Source organism: Orcinus orca, chromosome 20 (genome assembly GCF_937001465.1).
Source record: "Orcinus orca chromosome 20, mOrcOrc1.1, whole genome shotgun sequence".
NCBI lineage: Eukaryota > Metazoa > Chordata > Mammalia > Artiodactyla > Delphinidae > Orcinus > Orcinus orca.
This window is the reverse complement of record NC_064578.1, coordinates 19,839,371-19,856,583: the sequence shown is the minus strand read 5'-3', so window position 1 is coordinate 19,856,583 and position 17,213 is coordinate 19,839,371. Positions and strand designations below refer to the sequence as shown.

General features: G+C 53.5%; 1 protein-coding gene across 1 annotated transcript in view; it reads left to right on the top strand.

Moving 5' to 3' along the window:
- Nucleotides 1-422: 422 nt before the first annotated feature.
- Nucleotides 423-17,213, top strand: part of CDH5 (cadherin 5) — a 40,813-nt gene continuing 24,022 nt past the window's right edge. Inside the window, exons 1-2 of the mRNA XM_012537131.3 lie at nt 423-766; nt 12,070-12,283. Of these exons, the coding sequence (XP_012392585.1) occupies nt 12,089-12,283 (195 nt within the window). The 5' untranslated portion in view covers nt 423-766; nt 12,070-12,088. The remainder of the gene's footprint in view (nt 767-12,069; nt 12,284-17,213) is intronic.

Sequence of the window (17,213 nt, the reverse complement as noted above, 5' to 3'; positions counted from 1 at the left end):
CTAAACCCAGACGGCGCACCCCTAACCCCCAACACCCAGGCTGGCACCTTACAGCTGGAACCCAGGCCCACGCCCACCGGAAGTCAATCCAGTTCACAGACCCAGGAGCTGCAGCCTGTTCCCATCTCCTACCCACCCCACCGCAGGGGCCCCTGAGGCCTCCCCAGCCACTGCAAAGTCTGCCCCTCCCCCAGCATGTCATGGAGTCACCTGGGAAAATCTGGCTCTGGGCCCAGGGTGACCCAGGCTGGATTTCTGGCTGTGCTACGCCCCAGCTGAGTAGACAAGCACCTTAAACTTGCTGAGTTTCAGTGTCATGAGCTATAAAGTGGGGGTGACGGCACCTGCCCTCGGGGTCACAAGGAAGATGAACGAAGCCCCTTGGCAGGTGTTGGGCTCAAAGCCCCAGAGCTGAGGCCTGGGGTTGGGGCCCAAGTTAAGCGTCCCGGCCAAGTCCAGGGCTAGGCCTCCATGGGGACAGCCCAGCTGGGCCGAGGAGGCCGCCCACCACGGGGCCTGCCTCTCTGCAGCCAGCCCGGCCCTCACAAACGAACAATAACAGGAAACCATCCTTGGTGGGGGTGGGGGGGTGCACATGGGCCAGGGCCAGCTGGAAAACCTGAAGGGGCGGCGGCCAGGCCTCCCTCACCGCCGGGTGGGGCTCCCCTCCAGAGGCTGTTGGCCGAGCTCTGCACAGTTCCACGGCACGATCAGCCCCGGCCGGACAGCCAGACGGAACAGACACACCTCTCAGCCCACAGGCGAGGTGAGTGAGGGTCCCTGACTTCCCCATGCGTAGAATGGTCATCATCGGCTCCCAGGGAAACGCCACTCCTCGGGGTAGACTGGGTCTCCTGGCTCACAACAGAGCTGGGAAGGGTGCGCCCAGGGCTGGTGCCGTGGACACGAAGGGATGTTCTCGGGGAAGGGGCAAGCTCGGCTCTCCCACAGGTAGACTCCCAGACTCAAGGGCCCACTGGCTTCTGTGGGTGCTGGGCTCAGATGCTAAGAGGGCAGGATTCCGCCTGAGTCGCCCAGCATGCCAGGGGCAGAGGACTGGCACCCGAGTGGTGCCCCTTCCCCCACGAGAGAGGATTTACCACGGATGACATCATCCCATCCCCTCGAAGGCTCTGTGCTGGGATTGGGAGAGGAGCCCTGGAAGGGGAGCTTGGAGCCTCGCCCCTCCCTGTCAGCCACTGCCCCCATTTTCAGTACAGGCAAGCTGAGGCTTGACTCTGGGCACCTGAGGCCCTACCTGTGGAATCCCCTCCCCTCCTTCCCCAGACACCGTAGGGGCCGGTTACGAGCTGCGGAAGCTGTAGTTTTTCTCCCCCAAAACCGAGGTACCCGTAGATTGGGGACCAAGGGACCCAGCAGCCCTCATAATTTTAGAGAAGTTCCCCCCAAAGACTTGGAGGCAGGCGGTCTAGGGTGAGAGCCGTCCTGGATACAAATCCCAGCTCTACCACGCGCTTCCCGCGTGACTTTGGGAAAATTACTCAGTGTCTCCCAAACTCAGTTTGCTTCTCTGAACAACGGAGATAGCGATTCTTTTCGCGGTTCATCATGAGAGCTGGAAATGATGTCTACGGAAGGCTCTGAAGCACTGGAGCTCACTACTTTATATTACCAGCAAGCCGATGAATTAGATTTCTCAGTTGAGGCAACTGAGATTTGGAGCAAGAACTCGTACCCCAAAGCCCAGGCTCTTTCCAGAACGATGCAGCTTCTCAGGTGCCAGCCTCCTCATCTGTAAACTGGAAGAAAGGGTCTTTTCATGAGGCAATTAAAGGAAGCGATATACACACTTGGTACCAGGAACGGATCGTAGGAGGGGAGCTTTGAGAAATCACAGCTGAATTTACCTGCCACCCAGAGCTGACCATGGCTTGAGTGTCACAAAGGTTTTGACCCCTGAGGTCGGTCCGTCCCCAGTAGGTGAGAGATGCGTCAGCTCATCCTCCAGCGGGCGCTCTGGGCAGCTACTCCACGCCAAGCACTATGCTTGTTCCTCACCCCCACCCCATGGACATTTCTGCCATGGGTGGTGGGCAGACAGGATCCTGACAGGAGACGAAGGGCATTCCAGGGGAGGCAGGGAGCCTGGGCAGCTCATTGGACCTGGAGAGGCCAGTGTAGCCAGAAGGTTTTCAGAGCAGGGAGTGGCAGGAGGGCCAGTGATGCAGAAGGCCATGAGTAAGGAGCAGGACCGAGAATTTTGGTTCATCTTCAGGTGATGGGGAACAGCGGGACCCTCCCATCTGGCCTGAGTCCAGCCATGTGTGGGTGCCAGCCTGGAGGTGATCGAGGGGCCCAGGAGCTTCTGCGCCCCCAGGCAGCCCTGCTAATTCTGGCTTCCAGTGGTGAGGGGGTAGGCAAGGGGCCCACTGGCCTTGCAGGGGTTAAGCTGCCCACCCTGCAGTCTAGACCTGAGCGATTGTGCTGCTGAACAAGGGCCGGACATGGGAGCAGGAAGCTGGAGGGGCCATGCTTATTTTCTCCCATAGCTGGATGACTCACAGCTCTGCTGCTGCCTCGGGGATACACAGTGGACACACTGGCCACTAGCTCAGGGAAAAAAATCTTGAGCCCCTTGCCCATGGGATCCATCCCTTACTACTTCCATCACCTCTCTGCACCCCCTCGGCATCCTTGAAGCTACTAAAAGAATTCCCATTTGACAGACACGACCACAGAGTCTGAGAGAAGCTGAGCAGCCAGTCCAAGGTCACACAGTTACTATGAGGTGAAAGCAGGATATGAACGAGGCCAGCCCCTTCTGACCCCACTGCCCTGTCACACTCCATAGGGAAGCCTGGAGAGGGGAGAAGCCGGGGAGGACTGAACCTGACAGTTCAAGCCACAGAAGCAGGCACCAGGATGAGCCAGGAGCCCAATGATCCTGGGGGAGGAATGTTCTAGGAGACAACTGCTGCCCTCAGTAGCTTGGCTCCTGGCTGGAGAGATACTGACAAGCCCATCGTAACCCAGATCCAAGCTGATGTTGGGTGGAGAAATCACAGAAGACTCCCTGGAGGAAGAGCAGGAGCCCCAGAGGATGCTGGGAGGTCTTAGGTCTGCTCTCTGAGCTTCAGTCTTCTAATTTCTCTAGGGCAAGGGATGGACCACATAGTCTCTAATCTCATTCAGGGACCTCCAGATTGTCTGCCACAGCATAACGATCAGATTCTGGCAGGTGCAGACACTGGGAGGAGGGGGAAGGAGGGCCCATGGGGCTGGGCCAGGAAGACAGTGAATGAGATTTCCTTCTAGAGGAGAACAGACAGGAGCAGGAGGTGGGCCCAAGGCAGAACCAGGAAATGAGGTCAGGTGTGAGTCGGCCAGTCAAGCCCACAGCTGCCAGGCCAGGCTGAGTGGGTAGGTAAGGGTTGAGACACCCACACATTTACTAAGCACCTACTGTGTGCTGGGCTTTGTACCCATGATCTCATTCGATCCTCCATTAGAGATGAGGAAGCTAGAGCTCAGAGAGGGCAAGGAATGGGCCTAAGGCCACACAGCTCATGAGCAAACAGGCAAGTGTGTGAGACTTGTGGCCGCCAATGACTGCCTCAGAGCCCCAGGCCAAGTCAGAAAGCCCAGAAGAGGCTGGAAAAGGCTCTCCCAAGGGTGGGTCTTCTCTCCTTCAAGCTTTGAGCTGCCCCATTAGGAGATAAGGGAATGACCCAGAGACCCCAGGACAAATTTGTTTCGAATCGTACACTAGGTCTGGTGAATTGGTTGTATCTAGCTCAAAGACTGTATTGAGGATTCAGGGGCTGAGTTCAAGTTCGGTGGGAAACGAACACTGTAACTGATTAGCGATGTCTGCCGTGAGTATGTGAATGGCAACCCGTGATCTCTGTTTTGTCAGCCCTACCTTCGGAAGCCCCGTGCACATGGGTGTATGTTCATCAGGGACCCATAAGAAGGATAATCTGACTGTCCTCAAAGGATCAAAATCCTAATGGTGGTGTGCCTGACAAAGTGATGGGCCATTAGAGATGCTGTACGGTGACAGGAGGAGTTTCTCTGAGTTCTATCAACCACTGTATGTGCTCTGACCACCCAAGGTGTTGTAGGCAGATCTGTGCAGATTTGTTTTAAATCCTCTGAGGAAGGAGGGAAGGAGTGCAAGATCAGAGCTGGAGACCGAGGCAGGCTGACAGACAGCAGTAGGGACACCGACACCTCAAGGTCCTCTGGGCCTTGAGTTCACGCCGCTGGTTGCCGGGATGAAGTGGATGCCTGGTCAGAGACACTCACGCCAGCAGGCAGAGGCTGCGCTGGAGCGGGAGCCAATCAGAAGACCTTGTGGGGGGTACGGACTGGGGCTTGAAGAGAAGCAGAGCATTCACGCAGGGGCCACAGCAAGGAAGGGCATTCGGGCAGAGGGAACAGCCTGTGTATTCCATAAACGTCCAGTTCTCCTCAAGGCTGGGTGGGGCAGGGAGGTGAGGGAGAGGAGAGCCAGAGGGGTGGGCAGGGACACTCCGTGCTGGGTCTTGAATGCTGGCTCAGGAGCTAGGCTTCACCCTGCAGGGTGTGGGGAGCCAGGGAGGAGCGGTCAGCAGGGGAGCAGCGTGGGCAGCTCTGAGGGGAGCCGAGGGAGGGAGGCTGTTGGCAGAACCCGAGGGGAGAGGATCGGGTCTGGGACCCGCAAGAGCAGGTCACAGGGCTGAACTGAGCCCCAAACCAGGAAAAAGCCCCAAGGGGCCAGCTCATAGCTGCCCGGCCCCACAGCTCCTGGGGACTCACCCTTCATCCTCCCAATGCCAGTGATTCCTGAACGAGTTTGGGGGTCACTGGCTCCAACCTCGACCCCAGACTGAGGCTCGAGGTGTGGAGTGGGAGGGCGGTGGGAGAGCCGCCCAGGGCCACACAGGGGGCAGGGGCTCTAGCGCCCTCACCCCCACCCCTGCAGGTTCTAGGCCTCTCCTCCCACCTCCTGGCCCCTCATCCCTGACCCAGGGCCTCTGGGCTGCAGCCCAGAGCCTGCAGGAGGCTGGGCTGGGACTGAGCATCCAGTCCACCCTCTGTGGCTTTGCCTGGGGCTGGGCTCTGCTGCCAGGTCTTGTCCTAGCTGCTGGCGGGCGTGCTGGGCGGGAGAGGGGCCAGTACCGCAGAGAGGAGACTCTTCGGGGGACAGGGGTGTGTGCTTTGTAGGCAGCACGTTTGTGTGTCCGTGTGGCCTGAGGATGTCATGTGTGTATCCCTGACCTGGAGTCCTCCTCTACCCCACCCCCAAGGGCCCTCCAGTCTGCTCAATAAATGCCCAGACTTAGCCCCTGAAACCTAAGGCTTGAACAGGGTCGGGGCAGAACCATCCCGGCCGGGGGCGTTTGCCACACTGCCCGCTGAGCGGCTCCCAGCTGGTCCAGGCTTCCGAGGGTCTATTTAACTACAAAAGGAGGAGCCCCAACCTGCCCCCCTTCCATCTCCCTCTGGGTCCCCCTGGCTCCTTCTTTTAAAGAGCACAGAGCTGAGCGGACCTCACAGCCCCTTTGAAAAGGCCAAACACCAGTGACAGAGGGGGTCCTGAGAAACAGACCAAAGGGAGTTTTGCCTACTGTCTCACAGCAGATCAGAGAGAGGCAGGATTCACTGCTGGGCTGAGACCCTCCGAGAAATCAGGGTCCTCCCCTCTCTGCCCTCTCACATCTTCCTCTACGCCTCCATCAAAGCACAACAATTTGAAACTGTTTTTTATGAAGTGGTTAATGTCTCTACACAAGGGTGCAGCCTGTGTAGGCTCCCCACTTGTAGTTCAGTACCTGGAACATAGTAGGTGCTCAATAAATGTTTGTTGAATGACTGTATAACCTCCAGGCTCTAGAGAGGGCTTCAGAGAAGTGGTGACATGTGACCTAAGTCCAGGCAGAGGTGAGAGAATGGCAAGTGCAAAGGCCAGAAGCTGTGACCAGCCCTGGTGGGTGTTACCATCCCACAGGCTGGGGCTCCTCTTCGAGGCTCACCAAGCAACAGCCCCCCTTTTTTTTTTAATTTTTAAATGTATTTATTTATTTTGGCTGCACTGCGCAGCATGCGAGATCCTAGTTGCCCCAACCAGGGACTGAACCGGCGCCCCCTGCAGTGGAAGTGCGGAGTCCCAGCCACTGGACCGCACCCTTGAGACCCAGACAGGGAACTGGAGAGGAGCAGAGGCACACAACCTCTCCAGCCCCCGCCAACTTGGCTCAGCTTTCAGAGCCAGTCCTCAGGTCCAGCCCAGGCATCTAGTTCTGAGCTCAGTGGTCCCACCCACTGTAGACACAGACCCAAACCCAGGAGTTCTCCAAGGCCTTGCCCTCTGATCCGGGCATGACTGAGCCCAGCCATCCCCCAGATGCTCCGAGGTTCCTCTGCCCCTTCTCCTGGGCTCCATGCCCATTACCAGGGGCCTGGGCCACACTCTGTCCTCTCATTTTGGGCCCCCTGGACCTTCCCAGACTGACCGAGGGCACAGAGGGCCCACCCTCACCCATCCGTCCCTTTGGAGCTGCCCCGAATGGCCTCCGGGTGCCCAGCAGGCACGTCTGAGCTGCCGAGCGAATCCCCTCTCCCTCATGTCTGCGGTCAGGAAAGGCCCCGGGGCTACTCAGCTGGGCATTTCTGAGCACAGAAATCAATCCCAAGATCCTCAGGCCCACTACACATCTGTGGTACCGCAAACCCACCCGGCAGCGGCCTAATCTCTCCAAAAACTTGGTGAGAGCAACCAAGAGACGTGACTCCTACTTATAGGAAAGTAAAGGGCTAAAATAAACCTGACCCCAGCTGTGCTCTGACCACACCTCCAGAGGTGTGGCCAAGGGAAATTCTGTTTCCAGCTGTGGGTCCAGCAAATCCTGCCGGCTGACTTCCTCTCCAACAGCAGGAGGAGGAGGAACGATTTTTCGATAAAACCCTTCCTCTTGGCCCCCATTTACGTGGACAAATTTCTAACACAAAAGGCAAAAGACACAAATAAACGTGGCTTTTCAGATGGAAAAGTCCCTCAGGACCCTCTGAGATTGGGTGTAGAAGGAGCCCAGGATTTAGAAAAAGATAAATCTGGGTGAGGGTTCCAGATCTACCACTTACGAGGTGTTTGTGTCTGAGCCTCAGTTTCTTCCTCTGTGAAATGGGGATGATAATTCCTACATCCTGAGGACAGTGTGAAAACTAAATGAGATTTCATCTATGCAAGCCAAACATGGAGAACAGCTGCTTATTATTCCTATTATTACTACCATTATTATTATTATTACATGTTAATGTCACCGCAGAAATAGAGAGAGAGTGGCATGATGGAAAGGCACTATCCGGGGTGAAAGGCAGCCTAAGTTCAAATCCTGGCTCAACCACTCGCCGCTGTGTGACCCAGCAGGGCTCACTCCACCTCTCTGAGCCTCATCTGCAAAATGGGATCACTGACAACTACCTGGCAGTTTGCAAGATTTAAGTGAGATAAGGTTTCAGTGTGCCACTGAGGAGGCGTTTCAAAGAAGAGACTTTATGAAGGAAACACTTACAGAGCTGTGAGCTCAGTCAAGGAAACAAACGGGATGCTGAGTCCTGCAGAAACCAGCAGCAGACCACCGCAGGACCAAAGGGACAAAGAGGAGGGAAGGGTGTTTCCCGAACCCAGTGAGGGACGGATGGGAGCCATAGAAGCTACCGGGATGGAGAGGTGCAGCCACAGCAGTACAAATGAACCAGAGCAGACAGCAGCAGGGAGGAAGTACCCCAACGTTTCTCCTCCCATCCTCAGATGCCTGCTAGAGCCCCCATTGGCCAAACACCAGAACCTCGCGCCTGTAGGCCAAGGGTCAGTCCCCTTGATACAGACCAGAGGTCAGGGGAGGGGTGGGGGAGTAGATTCAGCAGGGTGGGGACCTGCAAATCCCCCAACCAAATGGTTGGGTGTTCAGGAACAAGAATGGTAAGCTAACCACTCAGTAGAGCAAAACAGAGTGTCGGCGAGGATTCATACATGCTTGGTTTTATTCTTAGCTACTTTTTTGGCCATGTTACAAATGTTTTTTTTAATTCAGGCCTGAAAACAACCCTGAGAGGTAGACACTAGTGTTCCCATTGTACAGATGACGAGACTGAGGCTCAGAGAGGTAAAGCGTCTCGCGCACAGTCACAGAGCGGCAAAGCAGCACAACTGACATTCTCTAAACCACAGACCCTGCAATCAGAGCCGTCACCCTGCTCTGTGTGAACCCAAAGAGGAGATAGCCATGTGTCAGGTGTGGCTGGGCCTTGGGGAAAAGGGAAGATGTAGACAGGGCAGGGAGAAAGCCATTCTCCAGGAAGGGAAGGAAGCTGTGATTGGAGCCCAGCAATGGGACCTGGGTGTCAACCCTGGGACCAGCCCCAGGCAGTGCTGCAGTGGAAGATGCCCAGGGATGCATGAGATGCAAGGTGAGGACCAGGGATGGCTCCCCAGAGGAGGACATTTGGGCTTAATCCTGGATGACAAGTTCATGAGACAGAGAAAGAGGAAAGACCTATGGGGCTGTCCCGGGCCACTTCTCCTCCCTCGCTACCTGCCCTCCTTCATGTTCCGGCCTCACAGTTTGAGCACCAGCCCTGGGAAGGGACCGTCTGTAAGCTGCCCCAGCCCCACCTTCTCCCGCACTCCAGGCCAGGTCTCCGGCAGCTGCTGGCCATGGCCACAGAGACGTTTCATAGCAACTCCAACCTGACACAGCCCACACAGACCTTTTGGTACCACTACCAGTCTTCCGAACCTCAGCAAAGCCCTGCCCCCGCCAACTGCTCAGGCCAAAGACTCGAGAGCCATCCTAGATTCCTCTCCATCCCTCACCCCCTACATTCCATTCACAGCAAGTCCTGTTAACTCCACCTGGAAAACACATCCCATGGCCACGCACCTCTACACCTGGTCTGGGCCACCATCAACTCTCGCCTGGATGACAGTGACCTCCCCTGCTGGTCTCCCCTCTCTCCCAGCCCGTCTCCTCACCTCAGCCAGGGATCTCTTCAAATCAGATCATGTCACTTTCCCTCGTGCTTAGGAAAAAGCTCTCTCTAGTCTGCCCTATACAACCCAACTGCATTAGTTTCCTCCAGCTCCTGTAACAAACCACCCCAAAGGTGGCTGGCTTGAAACACCACCAATTTACTTATTTATTATAGTTCTGGAGGTCTGAAGTCCGAAATGGGTTTCGGTGGGTGAGAATCAGGACTGTTTCCTTCTAGAGCCTCTAGGGGAGAATCTATTTCCGTGCCTTTTTTGACTTCCAGAGGCCGCCCCTGTTCCTTGGCCTGGGGCCCCGCAGCACCCCAACCTCTGTTTCCATCATCACGTCTCCTTTCTCCTGATTCTGACCCTCCTGCCTTCATCTTTTAAGGACGCTGTGATTGTACTGGGTCTATCCACATAGTCCAGGATAATCTCCCTGTTTCAAGATCCTTAACTTAATCCTATCTGCTGAAAGTCCTTTGCCAGGGAAGGTAATATTCACAGGTTCCAGGGGTGAAGATGTGGACACCTTTGGGGGGCTGTCACTCAGCCTACCAGCCCGACCTGGTCCCCTCTTCTGGAGCCCCCATTGCTCATCTGACCCAAGGGCCTTCTTTTGGCTCTTCAAACAAACGAACCGTTTTTCTACCTCAGGGACTTTGCACTTGCCGATCCTTCTGCCTGGAATTCCCTCCCTTCCCCTGGCATTCCTAGGGCTGACACTCCGAGGTTGGCATGAGTATCATCTCTCTGAAAGGCCTCCCCTGGCCTTGAAGTCTCAGCCAGCTGCCCCCTCGCCCTCTGCTGTGTCCCCCAGTGTAATTCCCTGAGGGCCTCTGATCAGCAGCTGATGCTTTCCCCATGTACTTATTTTCCTGGGGTTCCCACGACAGCGTGCACTACCCAGGGACAGGTCCTGTCTGTCCCGCTCACTGCTGCACCCCAAAGCCTAGCACACAGTAGATGCTCGATACGCATCCGCTCAGGGTGCGGCCTCCTATCTTGTCCTGCCCAGGGGCTTGAGAACTTGTCTCTCCCCGTTTCTCAGTTTCACTTCTATTTATTTTACTTTTTCATTTTTTGAGTCACTTCTCACTTGAGGGAGGAAGAAGGGAGCAAGACATGCAGTTCCTTTTGAGGCAAAGAAGGAAATGACCCACCGGGCCTGAGCCCAGCGAGGCTGGCCAGGGGTCACAGCTGCCACCTCCCCTGAGTCAGGACCAGCTTCCTGGCAGAACTCTCAGCTCCCTGAGCCTTTGTTCACGGCCTTCCTCTGGCCCAGAGCAGCTGCCCTTTTCACAGCCAGGTCTCCTCCAGGGCACCAGGTCTCCTCCAGTCTGACCGCCTCATTGAGGACTGAGGGAACTGGGACCGGAAGCCTTCCCAGGCACATGGCACCTGCGTTCCAGGCCCGGCTAATGCTCTGTCCCAGCCAAACCCTGCGAGCCCACTTCTGCCTGGGCCAGCAGCCGGGGGCCCCAGGGATGCTGGACGCTAAGCTCAGCAGGCCCAGAGGCCAGTCTGCACACACACCCCCGGCCCTCACTGAGGACAGCCTGGCGCCAGTGTCTCAGAGGAAATGTTACTAGAGTTTAGAAACCTCCTGTGCTGTGCAGAATCCAGCTTCTCCCTGCGGCCAGGGCGGGCGACAGCCAGGGAGGTGGCCTCCCAGCCAGCACCCAGTGGGCCCTTGCCTCTCTCCAGGCAGGAGCCCTGATTCTGACTCCCACTCCCACCCACCAGCCTTCTTCCTCTGAACCATCCCAGGAGCCACAGGTCAGTGACACAGGGACCAGCAAGGGTAGATTGATGGGGTCAAGGGCTGAGAGGGCATAGTGACAGCCGAGGTCACAGCCTCTACCCACCCTGGGGCAGTGAGACAAGCCCTCTTCCTTCTGGAATTCAGGATGAAGCCGGGCCCTGATCTCTGGGTGACCCCAGATCCCCATCCAGGTTGATCCCATGTCCCGAGGGCTGCCTTCATGGGGGCAATCACATGGGGTCTTGTGCTTAAAAGGACCCCGTGCTGGGTTTCACGTTCTTCCGTCTCTGTCCTGAAATTCTTAGTAACTTTTGAGAAAAGGACCCCATGTTTCCATTCTATACTACGCCCCACAAACTACGAAGCTGGTCCTGCGAGCCCAGCCTCTCTACCCAGCACCCCATCCCACCCCTGTTCTCGTGACAGCTCCTAAGCTAATCACCAACTGTGAGCGCTGCGCTGTGTCTGGTGAGGGCCTGGCCCTCTCGGTCACCACATTTGGGTTTCTTAAGAGCCTTCTGAAAACAACATCAAAGCAACACTGCCCCAGGGGCTCCCGGACTAGCCGGGGGGCATGTTTGTTCAGAGGAACCTTTAAATCCCACCACGCAGCAGCTGCTAGGTCAAGAGAGGGCAGTAGGAAGAAGCATGAACTTTGGGGCCAGGCCGACTTGGTTTGAGTTTGACTCTGAGGCTTCCCGTCTGGGTGATCTCAGAAACGTTACTAAACCTCTCTCTTCCTCTGCTCATCTATAAAGTGAGGGCCCCAATTATACCCACCTTCTGGCTTACTGGGAGGATTAAGTGCAATAACACAGATAAAGTGCTTGGAAGAGTGTCAGGCATTCAATAGTTATTGATGTTTATTTTTTGGTACTTATTATACTTATTGATGACACTTATTGATAAATGTCAGCGGCTGAGGTCAGACACCTGGGCTGTATTCTCAGCCTCACCATGAACTTAACTTCTCTGTGCCTCAGTTTCCCCGTCTGTAAAATCCAAGCTGGGTGTCCACCGCACAAGGCTTTGGGAGCTACCATCCACATCAGCATTGCTCTCTCCTCCAGGAAACCTTCCCTACAGCTCTCCTCTAGCCTCCCCTGTCGTCCATGCTTGCTTGCCCAATAGCACATGTGACCCTTAAGTAGGAATTGTTTCTGTGTCTGGCTTCCCCTCCCAGACTAGGAGCTCCACGGGGGCAGGAAGAGGGTGTGGTTCTGCTAGTCTGAGCAGAGAGTGAAGGATGAAGGGTTAAACAGTTCAGTGCTCCCCGGGAGATGCTCGCACCCCACATTCCCTGATGGTCTCTCTCCTCGTCCCTCAGAGCCGTCCGTCCCGGGAAGATGCAGGTGTTCGTGATGCTGCTGGCTGCAGGGGGCACCTGCCTGGGCCTGCTAGCTGCAGCGGCCGTCAACCCTGACCAACCCAACCCCCCCAGCTCGCTGCCCATTCACCGGCGCCAGAAGAGAGACTGGATCTGGAACCAGATGCACATCGATGAAGAGAAAAACGGCTCACTGCCCCACTATGTGGGCAAGGTAAGGCTCAGGCCCCAGAGCGGGAGAGGCGTGCCGTGGTGGTGGTGATGATAAAGACAGTGACAGGTGCTGTGGTGGTTGCAGGGATGGGGATGATCGTTGCGAGGGTGATGGTAATAGTGGGAGAGATGGTGGAGGTGGCAGATGTCATGGTGGTGGTGACTATGGTGATAGCCAAGGAGAAGGTGGTGGTGGTAACAGCGGTGGTGGTGGTGATGACGATGATGATCGTGGAGGTGGAGGTGGTGTGGTGGTGGTGGAAGTAATGGTGAGCACAATGGTTCATCTTTCTCACAGACTTTGGCCTATGGAGTGAGTATCACTGGCAGAAGGGCCACCCCGTGCACAAGCTAAGGAGGGCAGCCTAGCGTGGGGGCTCAGGGCTCAGGGCAGGACCAGCCAAGGCTGCCATTAACTTTGCGCATCTGAGAGGTCTGGAAGACCTGAGCAGACTTCTACAGAGCTGTGCTGGTGACACGGCTCATCATCCAGGCCACGGTTTGCCGTCTCTAGTCGAGGCATTTGAACCTCCTCAGGAAGCCCTGTCTCTCAGGGTGTTTTGCCCTAGCGTCTAGGGCGTTATGAGCTCCAGATTCTAGGACACCCATAACAAGGCATTTGACCCAAGCCTGCCCTCCAGGGCGGTGCCTACGACTCTAAACCCTCATTTCATCCCAATTAAAACGTGTCCATCCTCAGTCACCTTCCTAGAGCTTGGAGCTAATCTGAGGGACTAATGAACTATCTTCCTGTGTCAGAAGGTCGCTGAGGTCAAAACCGTACACTCTAATTGAAAGGAATGGCTCTAGGGGCTTCCCTGGTGGTGCAGTGGTTGACAGTCCGCCTGCCAATGCAGGCAGGGGACACAGGTTCGTGCCCCGGTCCGGGAAGATCCCACATGCCGCGGAGCGGCTGGGCCCGTGAGCCATGGCCGCTGAGCCTGCGCGTCCGGAGCCTGTGCTCCGCAACGGGAGAGGCCACAACAGTGAGAGGCCCGCGTACCACAAAAAAAAAAAAAAGGAAAGGAATGGCTCTAGTGGTGGAATTTCACACACAACAGGGAGACGGATTAGGGGATTAGGTATTTCAAGAGTTTTCAGTGAGGAGAAAAATTCCTTTCCAGTGCTTTAAAATCTCACCACGTCAGTTTCTTGGACGCTAAGCAGGGTCAGCTAAAGAAAGATCAGTGTACCGGTGAGAGGAATTATGGTCCCAAGCACAAGGCTGGGCTCTGGGACATGGTCAGGGGGCAAAGACAGACATGGTCCACACCCTCACGGAGCTTGTGGTCTAAAACAGGGGCTGGCCACATGTAAATCAGTGAAGTTAGAACACTCCCTCACACCATACACAAAAACAAACTCAAAATGGTTTAAAGACTTAAATATAAGACATGATACCATAAAACTCCTAGAAGAGAACATAGGCAAAACATTCTCTGACATTAATCACAGCAATGTTTTCTTAGGTCAGTCTCCCAAGGCAAAAGAAAAAAAAGCAAAAACAAACAAACGGGACCTAATCAAACTTATAAGCTTTTGCACAGCAAAGGAAACCATAAACCAAATAAAAAGACAACCTATAGACTGGGAGAAAATATCTGCAAATGATGTGACTGACAACGGCTTAATTTCCAAAATATATGAACAGCTCATATAGCTCAGTATCAAGAAAACAAACAACCCAATCAAAAATGGGCAGAAGACCTAAACAAACATTTCTCCAAAGAAGCCATACAGATGGCCAACAAGCACATGAAAAGATGCTCCTCACCGCTATTAGAGAAATGCAGATCAAAACCACCATGAGGTATCACCTCACAGCAGTCAGAATGGCTGTCATCAAAAAGTCTACAAATAATAAATGCTGGAGAGGGAGTGGAAAAAAGGGAACCCTCCTACACTGTCGGTGGGAATGTAAATTTGTGCAGCCACTATGGAAAACAGTATGAAGGTTCCTTAAAAAACTAAAAATAGAGTTACAATATGAGCCAGCAATCCCACTCCTGGGCATATATCCAGAAAATATGAAAATTCTAATTCAAAAAGATACACGAACCCCAATGTTCATAGCAGCACTATTTACAATAGCCAAGACGTGGAAGCAACCTAAGTGTCCACCAACAGATGAATGCATAAAGAAGGTGTGGTACCTATAAATAATGGAATATTACTCAGCCATAAAAAAGAATGAAATCTTGCCATTTAGAGCAACATGGATGGACCCAGAGGTTATCATACTAAGTGAAGTAAGTCAGACAGAGAAAGACAAATATCATATGATACCTCTTATATGTCAAATCTAAAAACATGATACAAATGAACTTATTTACAAAACAGAAACAGACTCACAGACATAGAAAACAAACTTACGATTATCAAAGGGGAAAGCAGGGGAGGGATAAATTAGGAGTTTGGGATTAACGTATACATACTACTATATATAAAACAGATAATCAACAAGGACCTACTGCATAGCACAGGGATCTATATTCCGTAGGTTGTAATAACCTATAATGGAAAAGATGTATACACACACACACATATACATCACTTTGCTGTACACAAGAAACTAACACAACACTGTAAATCAACTATACTTCAATTAAATAAATAAATACATAAATAGGGGCTGGTAGAACTGCCCCGCCATGCGGTTTTGTAAATAAAGTTTTATTGGAACAGAGCCACGCCGTGCAATTAACAAATGGTCGTGGTTGCTTTCATGCTACAATGGCAGATTTGAGTAATTGTCCCAAAGACCATATGACCCACAAAGTCGAAAATTTTTACTATCTGGCCCTTTACAGAAACAGTTTGCCCACCCTGGCCTAGAAGGGCAGCATGTATCAGACAAAGAACCCCACACATGCTGGAGATGAGGGAGCCCTATGGTTATAGAGAAACAGGCCAGAAAGGACCCCTAGATGGGGAAGGGTCAAGTCTGGCCTCAGCACCAGAAATGCCATGGCAGCTGGCGGTGGAGCCAGCTGGGGAATCTACACTCACAGCCCTGCCCACGGCCCTCTCCACTGCTCACTGTGCCCAGGCCTCCTCTGGCCACCAAGAATGGCTGGGAAATTCAGATCCTTCAGTCTGGCCACTCAGAGGGGAAGGCGCTTGCCTAGGGTCACACAGTGAAACCAGGATAGAGCCCTAGGAAAGCACAGGGTTCCTGACTCCCAACACCGATGTGAACTCTGTGCCCTAGAGGAAAATGCCATCGGCCCATCTGCTCCTTCCCAAGGGGGTGAGTGTGCCGTGAATCAGCCTCCAGAGAGAATGGCTGCCCCCCAACGAATACCCACGGGCTGAGTCAGGGACAGTCGGCAAGCAGGGCCGCCGGCGTGCCACCCAGCCCGGACACGGCAGGCCTCGGGCGGCTCGCCCGAAGGCCTCTGCGCAGCACGAAGAGCCTCGGGCCTGCCGTCCCCTGCCAACAGCGTGCACTTGGCACCTGGCGTGGGGACAGAGGGTCCCGTGCAGTCCCCACCCTGGGAAGAAGCATGGTGTCTGGGAGAGGCAAGGACAGGGCTCCAAGGATCAGCTCCTGGCTCCGAAGACGTCATCGGAGGGAAGGAAGTCGCTGTTTACCAAGATCAGAGCCAGGAGCCTTTGTTTACAGAGCTGTTTGCCGGACAATGGGAGCGGAGTAGCCTTCTGAATCCACAGACAGGGGTCAGCATAGCTTCTGGCATTAAGATGTTATATCCAAATATAGGGATAATTTAAAAAGGGGAGGCCCCCCCTAAACCTATAACCTCAGTCTGTCTAATCGTGAGGAAAACATCGGACAAATTCCAATAGGGGGCATCCTACAAAACACCCAACCAGCACTCCTCAAAACTCTCACGGTCGTCGAAAACAAGCAGAGCCTCACGGACAAAGAAAACAAACTTATGGTTACCAACGAGGATAGTGGGGGGAGTGGGATTAACATCTACACACTACTATATATAAACCAGGCAAACAACAAGGACCTACCATACATCACAGAGAACTATACTCAGTATCTTGCAATAATTTATAATGGAAAAGAATCTGAAAAAGAATATATATGTATATTTGTGTATATATATATATAAAACTGAATCACTTTGCTGTACACTTGAAACTAACACAACATTGTAAATAAAGTATATTTCAATTAAAAAAAAAAAAAGAACCATGGAGAATCTGAGAAACTGTCCCAGCCAAGAGTAACTTAAAGGAACATGACAACTAGAGGTAATGTGGTATCCTGGGTGGGATCCTCAAACAGAAAAAGGACATTAGGTAAAAACTACGGAAATTTGCACAAAATATGAACTTTAGTTAATAATAATATATCAATATTGGTGCATTAATTACAACAAATGTACCATACTAATGTAAGATGTTAATAACAGGGAAATTGGGCACAGGATGTATGGGAACTCTCTGTACTATCACCTCAATTTTTCTATAAATCTGGAACAGTTCTAAAATATAAAGTCTATTTGAGAAAAGTTGGAGGGAAGGAAAACAGAAACTCATATCCAAATGAAGTCTTCTTAACACTATTTATTTGATGATACTGAGAAATTATCAAAGATGTTTAGGTGTGAGTCAAATGCAATCTCAGACAGAATTCCAGTAACAGATCAAAGCTGACTCACGCCCCCTTGCTACCCCTGCCCACATGAATCCTAATGCACCCACCAGAACCAGGTTTGGAATGACCATCCTACCCTAACCCTGAGTAACTCATACAGGGCCCCAGACTGTCCCTCCTTCTTGACCCCCACTGTCCTCCCGCCCAAGTCACAGGTTCCGGCGCTGGCGCATCACTTCTTGCCTCCTGCCCATCCGTTCATCGTATGTCCCGGCCACTGGGCTTCGGGACCTCCCCACGAACCATCTGCCCCTGCACACCCGCAGCCCTGCTCCAGGACGCTTCTTCACTACCTCCA